The sequence below is a fragment of the Coregonus clupeaformis genome, chromosome 14, assembly GCF_020615455.1.
Source record: "Coregonus clupeaformis isolate EN_2021a chromosome 14, ASM2061545v1, whole genome shotgun sequence".
NCBI classification, from domain to species: domain Eukaryota; kingdom Metazoa; phylum Chordata; class Actinopteri; order Salmoniformes; family Salmonidae; genus Coregonus; species Coregonus clupeaformis.
The window spans coordinates 28,709,496-28,737,404 of record NC_059205.1 but is presented as its reverse complement, the minus strand read 5'-3'; the positions used below and the strand labels follow the sequence as shown (position 1 = coordinate 28,737,404).

Here is a 27,909-nt window from a genome sequence, read left to right as displayed (position 1 = left end):
AACCTCCTTCCCTCAGCCAGGGCATTGAAAATGGGTCGTGGATGGGTATTCCAGCATGACAATGACCCAAAACACACGACCAAGGCAACAAAGGAGTGGCTCAAGAAGAAGGACATTAAGGTCCAGGAGTGGCCTAGCCAGTCTCCAGACATTAATCCCATAGAATATCTGTGGAGGGAGCTGAAGGTTCGAGTTGCAAAGAGGAGTGGGACAAAATCCCTCCTGAGATGTGTGCAAACCTGGTGGCCAACTACAAGAAACGTCTGACCTCTGTGATTGCCAACAAGGGTTTTGCCACCAAGTACTAAGTCATGTTTTGCAAAGGGGTCACATACTTATTTCCCTCATTAAAATGCAAATCAATTTATAACATTTTTGACATGCATTTTTCTGGATTTTGTTGTTGTTATTCTGTCTCTCACTGTTCAAATAAACCTACCATTAAAATTATAGACTTATCATGTCTTTGTCAGTGGACAAACTCACAAAATCAGCAGGGGATCAAATACTTTTTTCCCTCACTGTATAAATATAACATTATTATTGATCATGAGCCAATTTGGCTAAGAATATTCTAAAAACCCTTATCAGTGTAGTGATGGGGGAACAAATCTATACAGTTACATATCGCAATATTATTTTGGACAATATTTTATCGATACTTTGACTCCAAGTATTGATTGCTAGGTAGCGTTAGCTAGCGCTAGTTGGCTATACCTGCACCAAAACTCCGGTATTTTTCATCCAATAGCTTGTTCTCCATCCAGCCATCATGTTTTCATATTTCCATGACCGATCAGAACTAATTTCCTCATGTTCTCTCTTGTCTCTCTGCAGCAGACATATAGTGAGCAATATGTTTGGAACATCAAATCGCAATAAAATTGCAGTATTGAATCGCAATACACATAGAATTGTGAGAGTCGTGACAATAACAATATATATTGTATCGGCACCTAAGTATCGTGATAATATCGTATTGTGAGGTCCCTGGCAATTCCCAGCCCTATATAAGTTTAGGCCTATAGTGTATTACTCTGGCAAGCAGTGAGTGTATATATAACAAGTAACCGCAGAAAACTAATGAATCATTATTCCCTCATTATTTGCTTGTGTCTAACCTCTGCAGTCAAACCCATTACAAAATTTTAGTCATTTAGCAGACACTCTTATCCAAACCGACTTAAAGGAGCAATTAGGGTTAAGTGCCTTGTTCAAGGGTACATCGACAGATTTTTCACCTAGTTGGCTTGGGGATTCCAATCAGCGACCTTTTGGTTACTGGCCCAACTCTCTTAACCACTAAGCTACCTGCCGCCTCTAAACTGGCTATTAAGCTATTGGACAAGCTCTCATTTGGGGTATTTTGATTTGTGAAGTTGTGAGGGAAACTAATTTGTGAACAGTTCCCCAGTGCATCATGTGGAAGAGAGAAAACACCACTGCTAATGTGCAGTATGTATCCCTCGGTCTCTCTCCAGAAAACATTTATGAACCTGCCTCTCTTGTGTCTGAGGGTTTTAAAAGCCTGACATGTTAAAGGGAAGAGGGAGACGTAGCTGGAGTGCTCCTGAACGCGCTGCTGGGACGTCAGCCCAGACCCTCGGGGACCCCTGAGACGTGTGATTAAACTCATTTGGCCTGTAGATTTCCTGGTGCCAGTTTAGGGTCTCTCTCTCTTAAAACATTTACTCCCTTCTGAGAAGCCTGGGTTAGGCTCTAAGTCACGTTGAGTGGAATGTTTGTAAACACAACTTTACACCAATTCCTGGACTTGACACTCTCCCTCCGCTAAACAAAAATGAGCAAATAATGGGGAGGTTTCCTTGCATTAATCATCCAAAAGAAAAATGAAATGATTCAATGTAAAATGTCAAACAAATTTGATCTTGTGTGCAAGGATTAGTGTTCAAGCTGCTGAATTTGAGTAATTCGTTTTTTGGCTAAGGCAATAATAAGAACTAAGGATCTGTCCCTAGAAAACCCAACCAAATTCACTACATATCAAATTGACTGTCAGAATTAATTTGCCAATCTATTTCTCTTTCAGCCTGCCTTAAAGGTTTCTGCCCGGACATGACAGAATTTTAATTAATTAGGCTGAAACTGCACACCAATATATTACTGATGTCTTCATGTAAACATACCACCAAGTAAACATAATAACAATACACACTAACCACGGCTTTCCTATGGATCTCTGAGGTCTGAGATTAATAAGTATGAAAATAACAAAGAATATACTGTAAATGCCAGCAAGACGAGGCACGTATCACAATCACACACTGGCTAAAAGGCAACAACCTCAAAGGCAGCCACCTCTAATCCTTTTAAAAGTCAAACGCTCATGGAAAAGGCAAATGTAAAACATGATATAAACACATTTTGCATGCTTTGTCTCTTTGTTTTACCACACAAAACATTTGATGGGAGATTTAGTGGGAGATAAAATATTGACTGAGGAAGGAATTTTCCCAACGACAACAAGTACTACTCACCGGAAATATCCCAGGATGATCACAGCCACCATAAGTGATCCCAGAGAGATGGAGTAGCCCACTGTGTAGATGAGGTACAGACGGTCAAATACTTCCTGTTGAGACAGACAAGGTCATATGAAGGACAAATGTTAGAGAGACGGAGTAGCCCTCTGTCAAACACCTCCTGCTGGGACAAGAGAGACAAGAACATATGAAGGAGAGATATTGTTAGTCATATCAGGTGGCAGGTCAGGAGTGAACTGTCTACTCAGAGGTGTCAGAGTACTTACAGTAGCCTGGTTGAGGAAGTGATAGATGTTTGATAAGTCCATGATTAGTATGTGCCTGGTGTGCTACATTGATTGTTTTACAATATATAAGTAATTGACTCAGGACATTCCAATTACACAATATTGTCCCCATAAATCTGCTGAAAGCTATCATAGTGTCTCTGTGCATCACTGTTTAACATTTACAGAGGCACTGAGGATAATGTTACTCCTGACAAAAATGACTCACAGTTGCAGGCTACACATTGCAACACAGAAAACTACTGCGGACCAAAAACAAAACACCATGAATCTCAAAGCTCAAAGAAGGTGCTGTGATGGTGTGCGGCCATTCCAAGGTCAAAGGTCATTTCATGGCGTGCGACCAATCCAGGCCTCTGATTAGTTTCTGAATATAATGTGGTGCGTTACTTCTGACAATGAGCTGCCCACCAGAGGACTGAGACCCACCAGGCAATAGGCTGCCCTGAGGCAACAGGCAACAGACTGAGATGGAGGTTTCTAATAAACAGAATATTTGGCTTGAGAGATGTGCCGCACTGACAAAAGCCCTGAGTGAAGTGTGGTGCATGCTGGGGCTTCCAGCAGGAGATTACAGCACAGAGCAGGCAACCAGAGGACATATCGCTGGAGAGGTGAGACGCTAGAACACCTGGGTTCAAATAGGATTTGTTTTATTTCAAATACTTTAGCTGCACTTGATTGAGCTTGTCTGGCTAAAATAAATCCTGTTCACCTGGCACTTCAGGCAGGACTCAATCAAACTCTCAAAGTATTTGAAATACTATTTGAATCCAGGTCTGGCCTCTAGCTAGCTACCCGTGGTTGCTGGATCAACACAGCCTAACGGAGGGGCTCCTCTGGGGCCTGCTGTAACCAGAGCCTACTCCACTGCTGCTATCATTTAGGGATGGGGACCCAGTGCCAAACCCAAGGGTTCCTAAGTTGTGGTGCGCGGCTGAAGGGTTTAATTTGGTGCGTATGCATTTTTCATTAACTATAGCTGCTGCTTCTATGAGTCCTGGGACCGGGAGACCATCAACATAAACATTTGAAGTCTAAGAAGAAGAAATAAATCAGGGGCCCTCTACTCAAAATGTGGATGGAGGGATACCCATGACCTCCTCCGCCCACAACCGTAATGTTGAAACCTACATTTAAAAGGAGGAGAGAAGAATGCACTTGTGGGGAGAGACCAGAAAAGTTTGGCTTAATATTCATATGAAGCCAGATATTTTGGGGTGCAGTAAGCGGTCTTTGATGCACGTTATTATGGAAGTAAGCCCAAAAGCAGATCGCTTGGTTAAACCAGACTGAATGCTGGGGTTAACAGGCTAAAACACAGCATTGAGCAGCACTGAGGAGAAAACAGATCCCATTGGGACGAAAAAATTATGGTCAGTAGAAATCGCAGGCAGAATCTTTGCTGTTCGTTCATCTGAATGCAGTGTTTGTCCAATCAGTTGGTCCACTTTCCCTGTGCTCTATGGCCCTGTTCTTGTCAGCTGAGCAGATCCCATCACCATCCAACCTTCAGTACTCAGGATGACCTCTTCTGAACCTTGGCTGGAGCTAACCGCTAAGTAACCTTGCTCAGGTTAAGAGTGGGGAATAGCGGTTCACAGATTTCCTGCTTAGTGCCCTCAACTCGTCATTAAGGGGCTGATTACTTACTGCCTCCTTATCATGGCCCAGTGACGGAGCAGACAACCTGTAACCCATGCCAACCTGCTGACCACCAGGGTTGGGCTCAATTCGAATTGAAGGCAGTCAATTCAGGAAGTGATTTGAATTTAAAATTCAGATATGTCTAAACTTTTGAAATAGCTTCTACTTTTCAGTTTATTGAGAAGTCATTGAAAATAAATGCAATTTTTTTCGATTATTGAATTATAATTTTTATTTGCTTCCTGACTTTACTGCCTTCAATTCAAATTGAGCCCAACCTTGCTGTCCATTGGCCCAGAACTGAGTGTAACAGGTCATCCATTTGATCAATGAGCACCTCAAATGACGGTTGAGGGCCGAGGAAATATAATTGAATGAATGGAATTGGAATTACCTCTGTGATGACAAAGGAATAAAGCAAAGTAAAGACGTAACAGTATCAGCAATCTTTCTATGATTAAAGTTACTTTAAAGTGTTTAAAACATCAATTTTTCCACATGTTGAATCTTTTCCTTGAAATACTGGCTACAGCACTCATTTTTGGAGAGATGTGCCGGTCATATAGCCTTTATTCTGATATCCAATTCAGCTCCAATCCATTTAAGTCAGAGGAAGAAGCCTAACATATCAATACAGGAATCATATCAGATTGTAAGAAGGGGTTCAACGGAGGTAACGCTTCACTTAATCTATCAAAAGATTATTTGGTCCAAACACAAGTATAATCATTCCAAGCATTGTTCACATAATCTCCAAGGGGGAAATAAGTCAATAGTAAAGAATGGGCATGTCTGCCTCACATTTCTGAGGGGACACGTCTTTTGTTCCATTTGGCGACACTCTTCATCTAAATGGTAAACTGAGTTTTTATGTTGATCTTCTAATTATATTTTGTTATTGTTAGGTTTCCTGCAAATGAGTAGAGGCATCAGAAAAAGCAGAACGTAAACATGTCCAACAATGGGGATGGCAGACAGACAATGAACACTGTAGAGGCTCAATAAGTTACAGACATGTGAGGTTAGAGAATGATTGAGCTCTCAGAGAGCGTTAGCTAGCTAGCCCCTGCAGTATACTTACACACAAAGCCCCCTACAGCTCCATCTGATGTGTGACAGAAATGAAAAGCGGCATAGCCTACAGCAGTAAAAAGGGCCTAGTTTCTGACCAATCAAATCACACGTCCAATATCATACACATTCCAATACCTCCACATTGATTGTGTATGCTAATGCCATCTAAAACAATAGAATAGATTGAAATAGACTGAAATGTCACACTTTTTTCAGAAATGACACACAATGGCCATTGTCCCTGTCCACTGCTATTGTGTCACGTCTCTGACAAAGTTGCCATTGTCTAATGAAAAAAAAGAAATGCATGCTAGGATGGACATGACTGTCACCTTCTCATTATTTTGGTTATAGTGTGAGAGGAATTTTGCACATTCGCTGTAGTTGGCCCATGTCTTGTTGTTGGTAGTGGTCAGCTCCCACGTCCCATTGTTGTCACAGCGGCGATAGGCTAGTCCTGTAGAATACAACACATAGAATACAACAGAATGACACAATGCACATGTCGTTTCTTTTCACCTGTAAGTGCATATTGCTGTTGTATACTAGGATACTAAGATATACTGTACGTGACAATTTCCTAGAATAAATCAGCAATGTGAAAAGCAAAACATGCACATTTATAAAAAAAAATTACATGCTGTTGCCATTTTCTAGGAAACAAAGTGAATAGTAAGTTAGATGTTTGGTAGAATGTTATCACATCGGAAATCATGGACATTTCAACTTATTATTTCCAGTGTAACAGCCTTGTAAGATGAAGTACTCAAGTTTTAAAATATCAAATCTTGTTGCATCGATGTAGCTATAGACATTTATTCAAAAGCAATGTCCAATGCTGTCTTACAGATTAAAGCAGATACAAGAGGCTGTTATACTATTATACTAATGTGAGCACCATGACCTATAATATATGACATTTTGGAGACGCTTTTATCCAAAGCGACTTACAGTCATGCGTGCATACATTTCACGTAAAATTGAAAATGAGCTCAGTGCAAGAGAACTGTTGAACTGCAGGCTACCCAGGGCCAGTCTTACCTTTATGGTTGAAGTCGTAGATGTACTCTGGACAGGCAGTGGACACCAGCTTTCCAGGAGACCCCTCAGGCCAACAAACAATGCCATCCCATTCTGGCGAGCAGTAACCATCTGCAGGAATAGAGCCAAAGCAGTGGTGACATTTAAGCCTAGTGAGTTTGACTGTTCACTGCCTTGGCTCCAACTTTAAATCTCTGTAGGCTTCTTTGTTATATTCCAAGGCACCAAGCTGTTTTTAGATTGTGTTGTCCCCTGAAAAGGATACACAAATGAATTTGAACCTAATGTCATGATCATAAATAGCATGTAGAGAAAGATGGCCCCAGTAGCCTGTTAATTGGTGGGTATGTAGGAAATGTCAATGTTTTTAGTTTAATTTGTTTTGGCATGAATCTGCTTCCACTGTTTATGTCCACCTCACAAGAAAGACATGTTTGTTAGTCTATATTGCTTCCTCTGCATGAAAAGGAGACTTGCAATGTTGCAGTCATGAAATAACTAAGTAGGCCTATGCAGGCATGTTTCTAATGATCCATAGGAGTGGCATAGGCCTAAATGCGCTATTTATTGAACGTTTATGATCTCACCGCAGCACTCACACACTTCAACATAAATGCGCATCTGTTCTGTTAAAGTGGTTTCAATATGGATCTTATTTGTGGAAATGTCATGCAAAATCAAGAAAACAACAGTGACAATGGTGCAGAGTTCTGGATCCCTTGGGAAAAAACAAAGATACTATGGTACACCACTTAAGACTGAGTCTAGTTTACCACAGTGGAAGAGCAGAGTCAAGCAGTTAGCAGTTCTGCTAACCTCTCTTATTTCCACCCTCTTGTAAAATCTTTCTTCCTCACCCCCTGGGTGTGCGTACTGTGCGGTAAAGTTGCTGTTTGTACACTTTAAGCAAGTTTGCAAAATGCCTTCAACTCACAAGGAATTGTTGCTTTGGCGAACAGAACAAACCATAGATAGATGTCAAGGGACCTCATGTTCATTGATACATACGGGCAGCAGTACCATTTTAGAACAAAATGATTCTTAATTGTTAGCTATACCAAATGGTCCAGAAACCCTAGCCCTCCGATAGTGTGAGTGTAGTACCCTCTCCCCACAGATCCCTGGCAGAAGCCAATTTCTGGCAACGCTTATATTTTATATTATTGAAAACATCTTCCCCACACTCACCACTAATAACTAGTTAAGGATCAAACTAAAACTGTGTTCTCTTTGCTATAAAATCTATTATTTTCTCATTCATGTAATCAAAGTTACAAAGAAACATCAGAGGCTATGACGACATTATTTTTATGTGCCTTCAAAATGGCCCGTTATTCGGATCTCATAATTAGAGAGTCGACTTTGTATTTTTTCAACTGATTTTGGATTGAGAGAAATGTCTGGGTAGAGAGAGTAGCATGATGCTTCACGTTTTTCAAAATCAATGACCACATGTCCTGGGAGTGTTTTGAGAGTGAAATCGGTCTTAGGTTTTAGTTTTTTCCACTGTACTTTTATAAGCCATCGGACCACCTACCAGCAGGCTCAAATTAAACACAGAACACACACATATATAATTTCCTATAAATTCCATGACCATGATTTAAATATAAACGTGACTATGGGGGAGTGGGGGACTTTAGTATTGGTGATGTAATTGAGGTTTTTAATAACACTTTATTTTCCCTCCAGTCATTTGATTCAGGTCTTGCAGATGTCAAAACATATTGCAGTAGAGTTTTGATATATGCAAGCTTTTATGATGATTGCTGATGTTATTTTACACCAAGACCACAGGTTTGAATGCTGAGCTATTTTGACACACTGCAAGGTCTGGGGCCTTGAGCCCACATCCCTCCACTGACCTAACCAGGCAAACCTCAGTGTCTCCCTCAATGAAAACGTTGTCTCAGGGAAGTAATGGAGAACTCATGTGTATTTAAGGCGCAATTGAGAAATAATAACAAATAGATGGGACTTCACAGTGAAACACTGCAACACTAAGCAAGACCCTGGCCTTGGGCTGAGGTTGGCCCACCACCCTACTGGCCACCACTTCCAAAATAGCTAGAATAGCAAGATCAGTTCATTACTATTTGCTAATTTTACCACCACACAGTGCAAACAATTTGAAACAGTCATCACTCCACAGTTCTAATAATAGTTTGGCTAACCACAAGTTTACAGTGGCACATAACACCAAGGGTGCTCACATAAGACATGGTCAAGACAAATCTGGAAGAAAAGCCAAACGCCTCAAAAATGTATTCAGTTGTTATTCTTTGAGTTTGAGTCAGCATGCAGGTTTCAAGGTTTTTCCACAATAGAGGAGACCAAATTGAGCTGTAGCCTATTCCAAATAAAGGGCACACTTTTCTTAGCCAATGTTGTCAACATTACAAAAATAATAACTATTCATAGCAAGATCAGTTCATTACTATTTGCTAATTTTGCATATAATGGCCAGTTAACAGCAACAGTTTCCACCATAATCTCTACAGGGTCATCATAAGACTAACTACAACATAGGCTATACTGAACAGAACATAATGATGTCAAAGTCTTTGCCACCTAATATAATATATTGACATTCTACCATAATCATATATCTGACATTTTAAAAGGCATCAAAACTTTTTGATTGAATAACTTACATAAACAAAATAACAATAAACAATGTGCACATTAGGTTGAAATGAAGTTCAAATGAAAACGCTCAAATTATAAAGTAAAAAGAAAACTTAATTAATCAAGCACACCAAATTAGGTCTTGAAAGCTTTATCAGGCATAAAGTAAACCAGAGCCTTTCCTCTCTCTTTGAGGTAGGTAATTTGCATACCCAAATTTCAGGTTCAGCTGAGCTATGATTGGAAAGATGTGTGCAACCTTTCAAAAGAGGTCAGGATACAGCCACCAGATAAAGGCTAAGTCGAGTCTACTACTCTCTGACAGCGTCATCAGGTATACAGGTTAAGTAGTAGTCATCTCTGATGCACCCACCGTGGTTCAACATCATTTCATTGAAATGACGTGGAAACAACGTTGATTGTTTGGATGATATTAAAAATATTTGTTGGGCTGATGTGATTAATAAGAACCATCCAAACGCTGCACTTGATGAATTTATGAAATTGCTTCTTCCAATTATTGATAAACATGCACCTGTTAAGAAACTGACTGTTAGAACTGTTAAGACTCCATGGATTGAGGAAGAGATGGGGCAAAAGGAGTGTCTAATAAGTCTGGCTGCACATCTGACTGGCTGACTTACTGCAAATTAAGAAATTATGTGACTAAACTCAACAAAAAGAAGAAGAAACTGTATTATGAAGCCAAGATCAATGACATAATATATATACAAAAGTATGTGGACACTCCTTCAAATTAATGGATTTGGCTGTTTCAGCCACACCCGTTGCTGACAGGTGTATAAAATCGAGTGTCCTCTGTTGCAACACTCGTTAACGAGTTCCAAACTGCCTCTGGAAGCAACGTCAGCATAAGAACGGTTAATCTGGAGCTTCATGAAATGGGTTACCATGGCCGAGCAGCCGCACACAAGCCTAAGATCACCATGCGCAATGCCAAGCGTCGGCTGGAGTGGTGTAAAGCTCGCCGCCATTGGAGTCTGGAGCAATGGAAATGCGTTCTCTGGAGTGATGAATCACGCTTCACCATCTGGCAGTCCGACGGACAAATCTGTGTTTGGCGGATGCCAGGAGAACGCTACCTGCCCTAATGCATATTGCCAACTGTAAAGTTTGGTGGAGGAGGAATAATGGTCTGGGGCTGTTTTCATGGTTTGGGCTAGGCCCCTTAGTTCCAGTGAAGGTAACTCTTAACGCTACAGCATACAATGACATTCTACGCGATTGTGTTCCAACTTTGTGGCAACGATATGGGGAAGGCCCTTTCCTGTTTCAGCATGACAATGCCCCTGTGCACAAAGTGAGGTCCATACAGAAATGGTTTGTCGAGATCGGTGTGGAAGAACTTGACTGGCCTGTACAGAGCCCTGACCTCAACCCCATCGAACACCTTTAGGATGAATTGGAATGCCGACTGCGAGCCAGGCCTAATCGCCCAACATCAGTGCCTGACCTCACTAATGCTCTTCTGACTGAATGGAAGCAAGTCCCCGCAGCAAGTCCCCCAACATCTAGTGGAAAGCCTTCCAAGAAGAGTGGAGGCTGTTATAGCAGCAAAGGGAGGACCAACTCCATATTAATGCCAATGATTTTTGAATGATATGTTTGACGAGCAGGTGTCCACATACTTTTGGTCATGTAGTGTATAAAGAATGATGTAAAAAAAACTTCTGAGTACTTTAAATGAAATTATGGGCAGAAAGACTAATTCAACTCCATCTTTCATCGAATCAGATGGCTTATTAATCACAAAACCATTTGATGTTGCCAATTATTTTAATGAATATTTCATAGGCAAAGTGGCCAAACTTAGGCAGGAAATGCCAACAATGAACAGTGAGCCATCCTATTCATGCATAAAAAAACGAATAATGAAAGAAAAGCATTGCAAGTTTGAATTTTGTAAAGTTAGTGTGGGAGAGGTGGAGAAATTATTGTTATCGATCAATAATGGCAAACCTCCTGGCATTGACAACTTAGATGGAAAGCTACTGAGGATGGTAGCTGACTATAGCCACTCCTATCTGTCATATATTTAATCTGAGCCTAGAGGAATATCTTTGTCCTCAGGCCTGGAGGGAAGCCAAAGTAATTCCACTACCCAAGAGTGGTAAAGCGGCCTTTACTGGTTCTAACAGCAGACCTATCAGCTTACTGCCAGCTCTTAGCAAACTGTTGGAAAATATTGTGTTTTACCAAATACAATGCTATTTCTCTGTAAACAAATTAACAATTTCAGCATGCTTATATAGAAGGGCACTCAACATGTACTGCACTGACACAAATGACTGATGATTGTTTAAAATGCATTCATAATAAGAAGATTGTGGGAAGTAATAAAGGGGAATATATATATAAAAAATAAAAAAAGACATGGGGGATTGGAAGTGATGCAGACAATTACATTGATAGAAGATACAATCTATCTGCAATATTAAGCTGATCCATTCCCCCCAAAAAAAAAGAAGATTGTGGGAGCTGTACTGTTAGATTTCAGTGCAGTCTTTAATATTATTGACTATAACCTGTTGTTGAGAAAACTTATGTGTTATGGCTTTTCAACCTCTGAATCCATGATATGGCAATCTATCTAATAGAATTCAGAGGTTGTCTTTTAATGGAAGCTTCTCTAATGTCAAACATGTAACGTGTGGTGTATTGCAGGGCAGCTCTCTAGGCCCTCTACTGTTTTCTATTTTTACCAATGACCTGCCACTGGCATTAAACAAAGCATGTGTGTCCATGTATGCTAATGATTCAACCATATACGCGTCGGCAACCACAGCTAATGAAGTCACTGAAGCCCTTAACAAAGAGTTGCAGTCTGTTTTGGAATGGGTGGCCAGCAAAAAACTGGTCCTGAACATCTCTAAAACTAAGAGCATTGTATTTGGTAAAAATAATGCCCTAAATTCTAGACCTGAATCTGGTAATGAATGGTATGGCTGTTGAACAAGTTGAGGAGACTAAATTACTTGGTGTTACCTTAGATTGCAAACTGTCATGGTTAAAACATATAGATTCAATGGTTGTAAAGATGGGGAGAGGTCTATCCGTAATAAAGAGATGCTCTGCTTTTTTGACACCACACTCCACAAGGCAAGTCCTGCAGGCTCTAGTTTTATCTTATCTTGATTATTGTTCAGTCATATGGTCAAGTGCGACAAAGAAAGACCTAGTTAAGCTGCAGCTGGCCCTGAACAGAGCGGCACGTCTTGCTCTTCATTGTAATCAGAGGGCTAACATTAATACTATGCATGCCAGTCTCTCTTGGCTAAGTTGAGGAAAGACTGACTGCGTCACTTCTTATTTTTATAAGAAATATTAATGTGTTGGACATTCCAAACTGTTTGCATAATCAATTTACACACAGCACTGACACACACACTTACACCACCAGACATGCAACCAGGTGTCTTTTCACAGTCCCCAGGTCCAGAACAAATTCAAGGAAACGTACAGTACTATACAGAGCCATGAGTGCATGGAACTCCCTTCCATCTTATATAGCGCAAGTGAACAGCAAACCTGGTTTCAAAAAACAAATAAAGAAACACCTGCACAATGCCTCTCCCCCAAATCAAATCAAATTGTATTTGTCACATGCGCTGAATACAATAGGTGTAGACCTTACAGTGAAATGCTTACTTACAAGCCCTTAACCAACAATGCAGTTTTAACAAAAATAAGTGTTAAGTAAACAATAGACAAGTAAAAAATAAAAGCAGTAAATGAACAGTAAAAATAACAGTAGCGAGGCTATATACAAGGGGTACCGGTACAGAGTCAATGTGCGGGGGCACCGGTTAGTCGAGGTAATTGAGGTAATATGTTATGTGGCAGACCAGGGGGTTTGATCAAGACGTTTACACAGATCAGCCACGGAGACAAGGGTGATACCTCAGTTTCAAGGGTGTTTATTTACAACAATAAAGAAAAAGAAAAGAAACAGGTCTCCTCCAGGAGACCTCTTCCGGGTTACCGCCTTCTGGGCTCCGGGGAATGCTGTACTAACAGTAAAAAAATTGCCCTATTTTATTTGGTAAAAGACCAAGTCCATATTATGGCAAGAACAGCTCAAATAAGCAAATACTTTAAGACATGAAGGTCAGTCATTACGGAACATTTCAAGAACTTTGAAAGTTTCTTCAAGCGCAGTTGCAAAAACCATCAAGCGCTATGATGAAACTGGCTCTCATAAGGACCGCCACAGGAATGGAAGATCCAGAGTTACCTCTGCTGCAGAGGATAAGTTCATTAGAGTTACCAGCCTCAGAAATTGCAGCCCAAATAAACGCTTCACAGAGTTCAAGTCACAGACACATCTCAAAATCAACTGTTCAGAAGGGAAATGTTTGGTTCCAACCGCCGTGTCTTTGTGTGACGCGGTGTGGGTGAAGGGATGATCTCTGCATGTGCATTTCCCACTGTAAAGCATGGAGGAGGAGGTGTTATGGTGTGGGGGTGCTTTGCTGGTGACACTGTCTGTGATTTATTTAGAATTCAAGGCACACTTAACCAGCATGGCTACCACAGCATTCTGCAGCGATACGCCATCCCATCTGGTTTGGGATAGTGGGACTATCGTTTGTTTTTTAACAGGACAATGACCAAACACACCTCCAGGCTGTGTAAGGGCTATTTTACCAGGAAGGAGAGTGATGGAGTGCTGCATTAGATGACCTGGACTCCACAATCCCCCGGCCTCAACCCAAATGAAATGGTTTGGGATGAGTCAGATGGCAGAGTGAAGAAAAAGCAGCCAACAAGTACTAAGCATTTGTGTGAACTCCTTCAAGACTGTTGGAAAAGCATTCCAGGTGAATCTGGTTGAGAGAATGCCAAGAGTGTGAAAAGCTGTCATCAAGGCAAAGGGTGGCTATAGAAAATAGTAAACATAAAGAAAAACCCTTGAATGAGTAGGTGTGTCCAAACTTTTAACTGGTGCTGTACATGTAGATATTGTTAAAGTGACTATGCATAGATAATAAACAGAGAGTAGCAGCAGCGTAAAAGAGGGAATGGGGACAATGCAAGTAGTCCGGGTAGCCATTTGATTAGCTATTCAGGAGTCTTATGGCTTGGGGATAGAAGCTGTTAAGAAGCCTTTTGGACCTAGACTTGGCGCTCCAGTACCACTTTCCTTGTGGTAGCAGAGAGAACAGTCTATGACTAGGGTGGCTGGAGTCTTTGACAATTTTTAGGGCCTTCCTCTGACACCGCCTGGTATAGAGGTCCTGGATGGCAGGAAGCTTGGCCCCAGTGATGTACTGGGCCGTACGCACTACCCTCTGTAGTGCCTTGCGGTCGGAGGCCGAGCAGTTGCCATACAAGGCAGTGATGCAACCAGTCAGCATGACCTCGAAGGTGCAGCTGTATAACTTTTTGAGGATCTGAGGACCCATGCCAAATCTTTTCAGTCTCCTGAGGGGGAATAGGCTTTGTCGTGCCCTCTTCACAACTGTCTTGGTGTGTTTGGACCATGATAGTTTGTTGGTGATGTGGACACCAAGGAACTTGAAAATCTCAACCTGCTCCATTACAGCCCGTCAATGAGAAAGAGGGTGTGCTCGGTCCTTGTTTTCCTGTAGTCCACAATCATCACCTTTGTCTTGATCACGTTGAGGGAGAGGTTGTTATCCTGGCACCACACGGCCAGGTCTCATCGTTGTTGATGATCAGGCCTACCACCGTTGTGTCGTCTGCAAACTTAATGATGGTGTTGGAGTCGTTCCTGGCCATGCAGTCATGGCTGAACAGGGAGTACAGGAGGGGACTGAGCACGCACCCCTGAGTGGCCCCCGTGTTGAGGATCAGCGTGGCAGATGTGTTGTTACCTGCTCTTACCACCTGGGGGCAGCCCGTCAGGAAGTCCAGGATCCAGTTGCAGAGGGAGGTGTTTAGTCCCAGGGTCCTTAATTTAGTGATGAGCTTTGAGGGCACTATGGTGTTGAACGCTGAGCTGTAGTCAATGAATAGCATTCTCACGTGGGTGTTCCTTTTGTCCAGGTGGGAAAGGGCAGTGTGGAGTGCAATAGAGATTGCATCATCTGTGGATCTGTTGGGGCGGTATGTAAATTGGAGTGGGTCTAGGGTTTCTGGGGTAATAGGCTTGATGTGAGCCTTGACCAGCCTTTCAAAGCACTTCATGGCTACAGACGTGAGTGCTACGGGTCTGTAGTCATTTAGGCAGGTTACCTTAGGGTTCTTGGGCACAGGGACTATGGTGGTCTGCTTGAAACATGTTGGTATTACAGACTCAGTCAGGGACAGGTTGAAAATGTCAGTGAAAACACTTGCCAGTTGGTCAGCGCATGCTCAGACTACACATCCTAGTAATGTTCAGTCTCTGGTTAACAAGCTCGACGAACTACTGGCAAGGATTTCTTTCCAGAGAGACATCAAGGCCTGTAACATACTCTGTTTCACGGAAACATGGCTCTCTTGGGATATTCTGTCGGAATCGGTCCAGCCAGATGGGTTCTCAGTTCATCGCACAGACAGGAATAAATATCTCTCCGGGAAGCAGAAGGGCGGAGGTGTGTGTTTCATGATTAATGACTCATGGTGTAATTGTAGTAACATAGAGGAACTCGAGTCCTTATGTTCACCCGACCTAGAATATCTCACAATCAAATGCCGACCGTATTATCTCCCAAGATAATTTTCTTCGGTTATAGTCACGGCCGTGTATATCCCCCCTCAAGCCGATACCACGACGGCCCTCAAAGAACTTCACTGGATCTTATGCAAACTGGAAACCACATTTCCTGAGGCTGCATTTATTGTTGCCGGGGATTTTAACAAAGCAAATTTGAGGACTAGGCTGCCGAAGTTCTATCAACATATCGACTGTTGCACTCGCGCTGCCAAAACCCTCGACCATTGCTATTCGAACTTCTGGGATGGTTATAAGGCCCTCCCCCACCCACCTTTCGGCAAATCTGACCATGACTCCATTTTGCTTCTCCCTTCCTATAGGCAGAAACTCAAACAGGAAGTACCCGTGCTAAGGACTATTCAACGCTGGTCTGACCAATCGGAATCCACGCTTCAAGATTGTTTTGATCACGCAAACTGGGATATGTTCCGAGTAGCCACTGCCTGTTCACCCCGCTATCATCCAGAAGGCGAGGTCAGTACAGGTGCATCAAAGCTGGGACCGAGAGAATGAAAAACAGCTTCTATCTCAAGGCCAACAGACTGTTAAATAGCCACCACTAGCACATTAGTGGCTGCTACTGCCTATTGAAATCACTGGCCACTTTAAGAAATGGAACAGTAGTCACTTTAATAATGTTCACATCTTAGACTACTCATCTCATATGTATATACTGCATTCTATTCTATAACATTCTACTGTATCTTAGTCCATGCCGCTATGTCATTGCTTGTCCATATATGTATATATTCTTAAATCCCATTCCTTACTAGTTTTGTGTGTATTGGGTATATGTTGTGAAATTTTTAGATATGACTTGTTAGATATTACTGCACTGTCGGAGCTAGAAGCACAAGCATTTCGCTACACCTGCTATAACATCTGCTAAACACGTGTATGTGAAAAATAACATTTGATTTTATTTGGTAATCCAAATGTTGACCTGTTTTAAGGTCTTACTCACATCCGCTACGGAGATTGTGAATATACAGCTTGACCTACTTGTTGTGTGTATGTATTAACATGTATGTGTAATTGATAGATGCACACACACACACACACATACACACACTAGTAAGAATTGTATCTGAGAACATATTCATTACATTTTTGTTATTGTTATTATAATGTTTTACCCTCTTTTTCTCCCCAATTTCATCACTGCAACTCCCCAACGGCCTCGGGAGGCGAAACATGACCCGCCAAACCGCGCTTCTTAACACTCGCCCGCTTAACCCGGAAGCCAGCCGCACCAACGTGTCTGAGGAAACATCGTTCACCTGACGCCTGAGGTCAGCCTGCAGGCGCCCGGCCCACCACAAGGAGTCGCTAGAGCGCAATGAGCTAAGTAAAGCCCCCTCGGCCAAACCCTCCCCTAACCCTGACGACACTGGTCCAATTGTGCGCCGCCCTATGGGACTCCTGATCACGGCCGGTTGTGATACAGCCCGGGATCGAACCTGGGTCTGTAGTGACGCCTCTAGCACTGCGATGCAGTGCCTTAGACTGCTGGGCCACTCGGGAGGCCCTACAAATTGACTAATTTAAATATAAACGGACGCAAACTGGAGGTGAGATTTCATTTCTCCCAGGTAATAAAAATATATATTGCATAGAACGTTTTAGCAAAAGTCAACCATCAAGAGATCCATTAATTCATTTAACTGGTCTTTGGATTAATTGGGAGTTTACCACTACATTAAATACAATTATTTCAATTTGTGATATGCATTTCTGTTCATTTCACAAATTGACTAATTTAAAAAGAAACTGACGAAAACTGGAGGTAAGATGTGTATTCTCCATGGTAATAAAATATTAGGCCGACTCAACACAAATTTCATTTAAAATGTCAAATACTCTGCCAAATGACGAAGAAGGAAGCTGTTGAAGGGGGAAATATACCCTGGCAAAATAGTAACACCTCATACGACAGTGACACGCAAGACATGTCAGGCTGCATTAGGGCTGATGGTGGTCAGAGGAGGTAAGGAGACTCATCTTAGACAGCTCTAATGTGGCTTCAAGTGCTCTGCTTAGTGTTAGTGTCTGGAATCATTCTGATCAATACACTTTGAGGAACCACATGCATGCTTTACCCTTTAACTTTTAAATACTGAAACCATCTTGTACAAAGAAGTATTTTGATGACTTTAGATGATTGATGATCTTAAAACGTGTTCTTTTAAGTTCTATTTCAAGTTAAGCCTGAAAGCTGTGAACATTTGCAGAATCTGTGCACATTTGGGGAATATTGTGAGAGATAATATAACTACTGGGAATCCATCAACAATACCCTTTGTATTTCTTAGTTCTACAATAAATATTTGTAATGGTGTGTTTCATATAAGGAGAAAGAATGTGTTTGTTTCCAACACAGAAAGAACACAAGAAGACCACAATGAACTAGGGTTAAAGAGAAAATAATATGACTGGCTGGATATGGAATCCAAAATCTCTTTAGAATAATCAAATTGAAAAAAATATAGTGACCACAGAGACAGGGATTCTGGGGTCTGCCTGAAAGTGACGGTCTTCACACAACCACAAGTAAACAAATATGGACCGGATCAGCTTCTCTCAAAAATCCCCCCGACCACCCTAACCATACAGGAAAAAATATAATAAATGTTCCACTCTTAATTTAAAACTATAGTCCAGCCATGGTACTATCTGTAATTGTCCTGACTGAATGTTCCATATTAAAGCTACAATTTGGATTGGATCAATGCCATCAGAAGTCACACTAATTTGACTAATTTGATTCAAATAGTGACAAAGGAAACCATTTTCTCCACAAGATAATGAATTATCTTGTGACAGGCTCTAAAAATCAGCTTACATTTTCCTGTGTTCTGTCAGAGTCAAGTCATTATTCCTACAGAAAGCCTGTTCTGTTTCGATGTCTGATGTATTTAAGTTCTGACTCGCTCAATAATCTATACATCTCAGCCTCTTAATCGACTGTTTCCTCTGCTCTGTGTGTCAACACTGTAATAGTGATGTCAGTTCAAACAGAGTTATTTTCCTGCTAAGACAACATAGTAGACAAAATAATGCTTATACTCCTGATATGCCCTCAGGTGTCAATGTGACATAACTACATTGGTGCCTGGTTAACAGAGCAGGCAGTGAACCAACAGAGATTAACTTAACTGTGCAGGGAGCCACATATGTCATTTATCCAATACCAATGTGACAGGACCATTTTCATGTCAATAAAAAAAAGGGTAGGCTGGTACATCAGTTTACAGAACTTTTATCTGAGAAAAAGTACATTTAAAAATCAATTTCAAAACTCACCACCAGGCTTGTGTTTGTTCCTGATGGCTACCTCACACTTGCGTTTAGCTTTGAACAACAGGCCGATCTGTTCTTCTTTGGTGAGCACATCATCTGCCTCTACCTGCATAAAAAGGACAATGACACTGAGTTAGTGGACTGAGGAGCAATCATTCTTCCATAAACACAATGGAAAAGTTTGTAACAACATCAGATAGCAGAGCAGGAATGCATTGTTGTGAAACCACATTTAATTTCCCATATCAATAAGCATTTTAATACGAGGTTGACAGCATCATTTTATGCGAGGTTGACACCGCCACCCCCCCCACACACACACACAGATACAGACACACACACCCTACCCTCATACTGTATACAAACAACAAGCCTAGCCAACAGCAGTAGGTGGTAGACTGTAGCATGTGGAATGTGTACATAGATGCAATACAATCCGATTATCAAAACCCCATCACTCTCATTGTCCCAGTCTAATGGTTTGCTAAAACACAAAAAAGCAATTTCTTTCACAGTACAATTAAGATGAACCAAATAAGAGGCATTTGGCCAACTGTAAGTCACGGTGGTTTGGGTAAACGTAAAGTCGGTTACATATTTTTATTCCTGTCTTAACTGCCCATGAAGTCAAGGGGTTATAAAAGACCTTGCGGTTTCTGTTTCTTGTCTAAACAGTATCAGTTTCGCTCTTTGTTTATAGTCCCAGCTGGTACGCCTGTGATTTTAGTCACTCTGTGGCTGGTGTATCATTAAGCACTAATCAGTTATGACCAAACGCTTTCCTCTTACACCTCGCAACATTTGCTCAGCTTTCAAACACAGTGCTGGAGAGAGAGACATAATATCCCAGGTGTGGTTTTCCATTCAAGGAAATGTTTTCCTTTCTAACCCAAGCTGTGTCCCTGCACAGACCTGTACCTTAGAGACTATCTGCATTTGAGATTATTGCACTGACTACCCATACATCCAACCCTTACATACAAACTTACACACAAACACATGCACTCAGAACTCACACACATACACACACACACACACACTCAAAGGCTTTTCAATTATACTGTATACTATTTATTCTACCGCGTGACCAATTCAATACCCATTTTGTATTTGTAAAAAAATATAGTCAAAGTACATCATTATTTTTTAAATACAGTCCATTATTACTTCATACTACCTCTTCTATTACTTGTTATTTTTTACTTTATTATTTTATTGTTATAAATAGCTAGGTTTCCATCCAATTGGCGACAGATTTTCATGCGAATACTCTAGAATCTGCATAAAGAAAATATGCACATTTTCCCACCAGTGGTGTATTTACACCAAATGGACTTTTTGCTAATAAAAATCAGTGCATGATGACATAGTGCACACAAAATTACATTTTTCGCATACGTTTTCATGTACTGAATAAAAATCTAGTTCAATACGTTTCCATCGCATTTTCAACTCTACTGTTAGTTTTGTCACAAAAACTGTTACATTAAATAGCAAATGTGCCTACTCTGGTCTTGGCACGTGCGCTCTAGCTAACAGCTCGCAGATACAGTGCGGGTAAGAGCGAGAATACTTTTATTTGTCAAATCGCTGTCATGCATTGATCATCATTTCACCAGAATAAGACCCTCAATATTGTTTGGAAGGAGCATCAAGATCACAGTGCACTTTCACCACCCTGTAATGTTCATCATAACTTATTTCATCTGCAGCCTATTAAACTGCATGGTTTCCCGAGTCGTACTGGGAGGACCACACACCATATTGCGTTACTCCAAGTTTACTTCGATATTACGGTTATTATATCAATATTTGCGCATAAATGCGTTTCCACTGCCATTTCTCGCATAATTAATTTTACAGACACAAAAAGATCCCACCATGTCGAACGAACAAATGATCTGTCAGCATTTATATAATTGTACCGAAACTTCCTGTTTCCATCACAGCTGTCGTAAAACATGTATTTACTCGCATAAAAACTGTGCATGAAAACGTGGCAGTTGATATTGATCAATGTACTGCATTGTTGCGGGAGTTAGCGTAGAAGCACTTCGCTGCACCTTTCACACCTGCTGTAAACTGTGTATGTGATGAATAATTTGATTTAATAGGTCCCTTTGGCTGGACGCTGAGCGCTGGAATCAGTACGCATCGGCAAAAAATATTGTTCTATTGACAAGTAACATCTTCGGCATTTGTGACAAGAAATGTTATATGCTTGCTTCCCAGCAGGCATCTTTCCAACTGTTTGAAAACTCACGGTTGAAAATCCTGCACACTTAAACGAGTGGCACATACAGTTGGGGGAAAAAGTATTTAGTCAGCCACCAATTGTGCAAGTTCTCCCACTTAAAAAGATGAGAGAGGCCTGTAATTTTCATCATAGGTACACGTCAACTATGACAGACAAAATGAGGAAAAAAAATCCAGAAAATCACATTGTAGGATTTTTTATGAATTTATTTGCAAATTACGTTGGAAAATAAGTATTTGGTCAATAACAAAAGTTTCTCAATACTTTGTTATATACCCTTTGTTGGCAATGATACAGGTCAAATGTTTTCTGTAAGTCTTCACAAGGTTTTCACACACTGTTGCTGGTATTTTGGCCCATTCCTCCATGCAGATCTCCTCTAGAGCAGTGACGTTTTGGGGCTGTCGCTGGGCAACACGGACTTTCAACTCCCTCCAAAGATTTTCTATGGGGTTGAGATCTGGAGACTGGCTAGGCCACTCCAGGACCTTGAAATGCTTCTTACGAAGCCACTCCTTCGTTGCTCGGGCGGTGTGTTTGGGATCATTGTCATGCTGAAAGACCCAGCCACGTTTCATCTTCAATGCCCTTGCTGATGGAAGAAGGTTTTCACTCAAAATCTCACGATACATGGCCCCATTCAATCTTTCCTTTACACGGATCAGTCATCCTGGTCCCTTTGCAGAAAAACAGCCCCAAAGCATGATGTTTCCACACCCATGCTTCACAGTAGGTATGGTGTTCTTTGGATGCAACTCAGCATTCTTTGTCCTCCAAACACGACGAGTTGAGTTTTTATCAAAAAGTTCTATTTTGGTTTCATCTGACCATATGACATTCTCCCAATCCTCTTCTGGATCATCCAAATGCACTCTAGCAAACTTCAGACGGGCCTGGACATGTACTGGCTTAAGCAGGGGGACACGTCTGGCACTGCAGGATTTGAGTCCCTGGCGGCGTAGTGTGTTACTGATGGTAGGCTTTGTTACTTTGGTCCCAGCTCTCTGCAGGTCATTCACTAGGTCCCCCCGTGTGGTTCTGGGATTTTTGCTTTTTGGTGTCTTTTATACTGATAACAAGTTCAAACAGGTGCCATTAATACAGGTAACGAGTGGAGGACAGAGGAGCCTCTTAAAGAATAAGTTACAGGTCTGTGAGAGCCAGAAATCTTGCTTGTTTGTAGGTGACCAAATACTTATTTTCCACCATAATTTGCAAATAAATTCATTAAAAATCCTACAATGTGATTTTCTGGATTTTTTTCTCTCAATTTGTCTGTCATAGTTGATGTGTACCTATGATGAAAATTACAGGCCTCTCTCATCTTTTTAAGTGGGAGAACTTGCACAATTGGTGGCTGACTAAATAATTTTTTCCCCCACTGTAACACAACTACATTTCTTATCATTGTATTTAAAAATACAATTCAAAAACACGTTTTTTTTTTTACTGTAAGTGCAGGAAGAACAGTCTAACTGAGCCAAAGTGTCATGCTAATGTCAAAAGGTTTTAAAAAGGTTGAACCTAGAATCTAGATAAGATTGTCTCTCTAACCTCGTTTCCATTGACAGTCTTTATGCGAGTCATACACATTTTTTTATGCGAGTCATAGAATTGTATATATGCCAACAGATAATTTGTTCGTTCGACATGGTGGGATCTTTTTGTGTCAGTAAAATGAATTATGCTAGAAATAGCAGTGGAAATGCCTTTATGCACAAATATTGATATAATAACATTCATATCAAAGTAAACTTGGAGTCATGCGATGATATGGTGTGTGGTACTCCCACTATGACTCGGGAAACCATGTAGTTTATTAGCTTACAGATTAAATAAATTATGATAAACTTCACAGGGTGGTGAAAATTCACAGTGATCTTGATGCTAAATATCGATGGTCTTATTCTGGTGACACGTTGATCAATGCTTGACTGCCGTTTAACAAAAAAAAGTATTCTCGCTGTTATCCAAACAAATCTCATCATGTAGACTAACCTACCCGCACAACCTACCTGCATTGTAGCTGAGAATTGTTGGCTAGAGTGCACGTGCCAAGACCAGAGTAGGCCCATATGCTATTTAACGCAACAGTTTTTGTGACAAAATTGTCGGTGGAGTTGAAAATGCGATGGGAACACATTGAATTTTAGATTTGTATTCGGTACATGAAAACGTAAGCGAAAAAGTACATTTTGTGTGCACTACATCATCACGTGCTGATTTTTATCCGCAACAAGTCAGTTTGGTGGAAACACACCACTGGTGGGGAAATTTGCATATTTTCTTTATGCGGATTTTAGAATATTTGCATGAAAATCTGTCGCCAATTGGATTGAAACCTAGCTACTGTGACTAAAGAAGTGATACAACTTTAATTGCTCAGCCATGTCAGAATCTCAGCATGTGGTACTGTATGTCAGCATTTGTTTTACACAGATATTGATTTAAACCCCATTAAAGCAGACACTGGCATGCTCCAATGTGCCACCAAATTGACCCAAAAGAGACATTTGACTTAATGTAGGCCTACTCCCAGGAGAAAGTGAGCTTGAGTCTTAGTTTTTTAAATTAATAATAGGTATCAGAGTACAGTCTATAATGCCTACTCTGGTTGTCTGTATATCTAAACACCATATTGTGCATGACTTCAATCTACCTTATATCATTAGGGAAATAAGATAGGTGAGTTTTGTCTCTAAAGCAATGCGTTTCAGGTGATATAATATTAAATGGCAAATACCAGGCCCCCAGCCACACACAGGGTTGCACTGCAGCATTTGAAACCATAATGCTCGATCCATCAATATTTTCACTAGTTTTAGGCTTGAAATAAGGATATCCATTTTGAGAGCTGAATGGGTTTATAGAGGAAAGAAGACATTTATGGCCTAGGACGGTAAACAACCACAGATGGAACAACATTTCACCACACAGCGACAAGGATAGATACAACCTGTTTACTGTACTGGCTATGCCAATATAGAATATTCCACAGGTCTATTCCAGAGAAGCAAAGATAATTTTCACATCTAAATCGCTGCTGACTTATGTTACTTTATGCAGGGGTAATGCCAGTGACAGGCCAGAAAAACAACAAAACTGAGCTTGCTGACGTCAGCCCTTGAAAAGACAGGTGTCTTCATCATCTTCTTTCCAAATCTAAAGATGGCATATTTAGAAAATAATTAAGTTTGACATTAAGTAGCCATCTGAGGTCTTTAAAGAAACTATGCACAAGTAAGTTGAAGAATAAAGATCTTAGACATAACTGTATAGAGACCATGTTTTACTATGCAATTTTATTCTGCAGGAAATGTTTTACTTGAGTTTTCATGCAATGTGTTCCTGGAAGAACAAGTCTGCCCCTGAACTACAAATGACAGTTTGATAAATACCTTCAAGCTGGAAATTGATGGGGATTTGTCACCTTTAAAAGGTTGTCTCTATATAATGGATTAATAAAGCTATTTTCTACTGTGAACCTTGATCTTTCTGGTATGGCTTAGTTTTGTGACCCTGTTGCATGGAAGAGTAATGGGGGTTACATTTGTGTTAAGACAGAAATAGGTCAAAGAGAATGAGAGGCCCCCAGGTATCACGGAATTGCCCTCAGACTTCAGACAATATTTTACTAGAAGACAATGCAGCTGGCACACGTCTTGGTAAAGAAGAGATAATGCCTCCTTATGTCAAGATATCATGATTTCAGATTAGAGCCATCCTTTAGAGGAGGATCATGGGTAATAAGTCTGTGCCTTATGATAGTTTTCAAAAACTATGTTCATTCTCTGCTGGCCAGGCCCCAAACCACTAAAGCAAACATAACTCTTAAACGGAGAAGCTTTGCACATTCTTATTTATCTGAATTGCAAAAAAAAATACAGTATTATTTTTGTTAAATATTTTTTGACAGCGTGCCAAAAAGAAAATGAGGAAAGTACACACCATATAAATATGAGTTTTCATCATTGGTCGTCTAAATACAAACACTACTTGAATGAACAGAGTCCAGGCCAATTAATGAAATTAAATCTCTTTAAAGGAAATGTGCAGACCAATATTGAGTTTGCTGCATATAGACTGAAGGGACAAGACCATTGAAACGGTCAGTGTTGTACCACTATGGCTATTGCCTGTTCATGAATATACAGTACAATTGGATCCACTCTTGCTTTATTAAGTTTATAGACTTAATAAAACCTGCACCCATTTACTGCTCACTCAAAGTTGTCGTCAATGCTGTTTGAGTAACACGAGATAATAGATTTGGTTTCTATAGAAATACTGCAAAAAGTAAAGATTGATTATTTTTGTTTTGTTTCAAATGCACATATACAGTGCATTCGGAAAGTATTTAGATCCCTTGACTTTTTCCACAATTTGATACGTTACAGCCTTATTCTGAAATGGATTAAATAGTTTTTTCTCTCATCAATCTACACACAATACCCCATAATGACAAAGCAAAAACAGGTTTGTAGAAATATTACATTTACATAGGTATTCAGACCCTTTGCTATGAGACTCGAAATTGAGCTCAGCTGCATCCTGTTTCCATTGATCATCTTTAAGATGTTTCTACACTTGATTAAATCAAATCAAATCAAATTTTATTGGTCACATGCGCCGAATACAACAGGTGCAGACATTACAGTGAAATGCTTACTTACAGCCCTTAACCAACAGTGCATTTATTTTAAACAAAAAAAGTAAGAATAAAACAACAACAAAAAAGTGTTGAGAAAAAAAGAGCAGAAGTAAAAATAAAGTGACAGTAGGGGAGGCTATATATACAATAGAATAAAGTGACAGTAGGGAGGCTATATATACAGGGGGGTACCGTTGCATAGTCAATGTGCGGGGGCACCGGCTAGTTGAGGTAGTTGAGGTAATATGTACATGTGGGTAGAGTTAAAGTGACTATGCATAAATACTTAACAGAGTAGCAGCAGCGTAAAAAGTATGGGGTGGGGGGCAGTGCAAATAGTCCGGGTAGCCATGATTAGCTGTTCAGGAGTCTTATGGCTTGGGGGTAGAAGCTGTTGAGAAGTCTTTTGGACCTAGACTTGGCACTCCGGTACCGCTTTGCCGTGCGGTAGCAGAGAGAACAGTCTATGACTAGGGTGACTGGAGTCTTTGACAATTTTGAGGGCCTTCCTCTGACACCGCCTGGTATAGAGGTCCTGGATGGCAGGGAGCTTTGCCCCTGTGATGTACTGGGCCGTACGCACTACCCTCTGTAGTGCCTTGCGGTCAGAGGCCAAGCAGTTGCCATACCAGGCGGTGATGCAACCAGTCAGGATGCTCTCGATGGTGCAGCTGTAGAATTTTTTTGAGGATCTGAGGACCCATGCCAAATCTTTTTAGTCTCCTGAGGGGGAATAGGCTTTGTCGTGCCCTCTTCACGACTGTCTTGGTGTGTTTGGACCATGATAGTTCGTTGGTGATGTGGACACCAAGGAACTTGAAGCTCTCAACCTGTTCCACTACAGCCCCGTCGATGAGAATGGGGGCGTGCTCAGTCCTCTTTTTTTTCCTGTAGTCCACAATCATCTCCTTTGTCTTGGTCACGTTGAGGGAGAGGTTGTTGTCCTGGCACCACACGGCCAGATCTCTGACCTCCTCCCTATAGGCTGTCTCATTGTTGTCGGTGATCAGGCCTACCACTGTTGTGTCGTCGGCAAACTTAATGATTTACCTGTGGTAAATTCAATTGAATGGACATCATTTGGAAAGGCACACACCTTTCTATATAAGCTCCCACAGTTGGCAGTGCATGTCAGAGCAAAAACCAAGCCATGAGGTCGAAGGAATTGTCAGTAGAGCTCCGGGAGGATTGTGTCGAGGCACAGATCTGGGGAAGGGTACCAAAAAATGTCTGCAGCATTGAAGGTCCCCAAGAACAAAGTGGCCTCCATCATTCTTAAAAGGAATATGTTTTGAACCACCAAGACTCTTCCTAGAGCTGGCCGCCCAGCCAAACTGAGCAATCAGGGGAGAAGGGCCTTGGTCAGGGAGGTAACCAAGAACCCGATGGTCACTCTGACAGAGCTCCAGAGTTCCTCTGTGGAGATGGGAGAACCTTCCAGAATGACAACCATCTCTGCAGAACTCCACCAAATCAGGCCTTTATGGTAGAGTGGCCAGACGGAAGCCACTCCTCAGTAAAAGGCACATGACAGCCAGCTTGGTTTGCCAAAAGGCACCTAAAGGACTCTCAGACCATGAGAAACAAGATTCTCTGGTCTGATGAAACCAAGATGGATGTTTTTGAGCGGCAGGAACTGGGAGACTAGTCAGGATTGAGGGAAAGATGAACGGAGCAAAGTACAGAGAGTTCCTTGATGAAAACCTGCTCCAGAGCGCGCAGGAACTCAGACTGGGGTGAAGGTTCACCTTCCAACAGGACAACGACCCTAAGCACACAGCCAAGACAACGCAGGAGTGGCTTTGGGACAAGTCTCTGAATGTCCTTGAGTGGCCCAG

The 27,909-nt window shown here is 41.2% G+C and overlaps 1 protein-coding gene across 1 annotated transcript in view; it reads right to left on the bottom strand.

The window, feature by feature from the left end:
* Positions 1-19,516, bottom strand: part of pth1r (parathyroid hormone 1 receptor) — a 47,001-nt gene extending 27,485 nt beyond the window's left edge. Inside the window, exons 1-5 of the mRNA XM_041896856.1 lie at positions 19,511-19,516; positions 19,167-19,269; positions 6,554-6,664; positions 5,845-5,969; positions 2,499-2,593 (exon numbers count right to left, since the gene is read on the bottom strand). Coding sequence (XP_041752790.1) covers positions 2,499-2,593; positions 5,845-5,969; positions 6,554-6,664; positions 19,167-19,269; positions 19,511-19,516 — 440 coding nt within the window. The remainder of the gene's footprint in view (positions 1-2,498; positions 2,594-5,844; positions 5,970-6,553; positions 6,665-19,166; positions 19,270-19,510) is intronic.
* Positions 19,517-27,909: the final 8,393 nt, after the last annotated feature.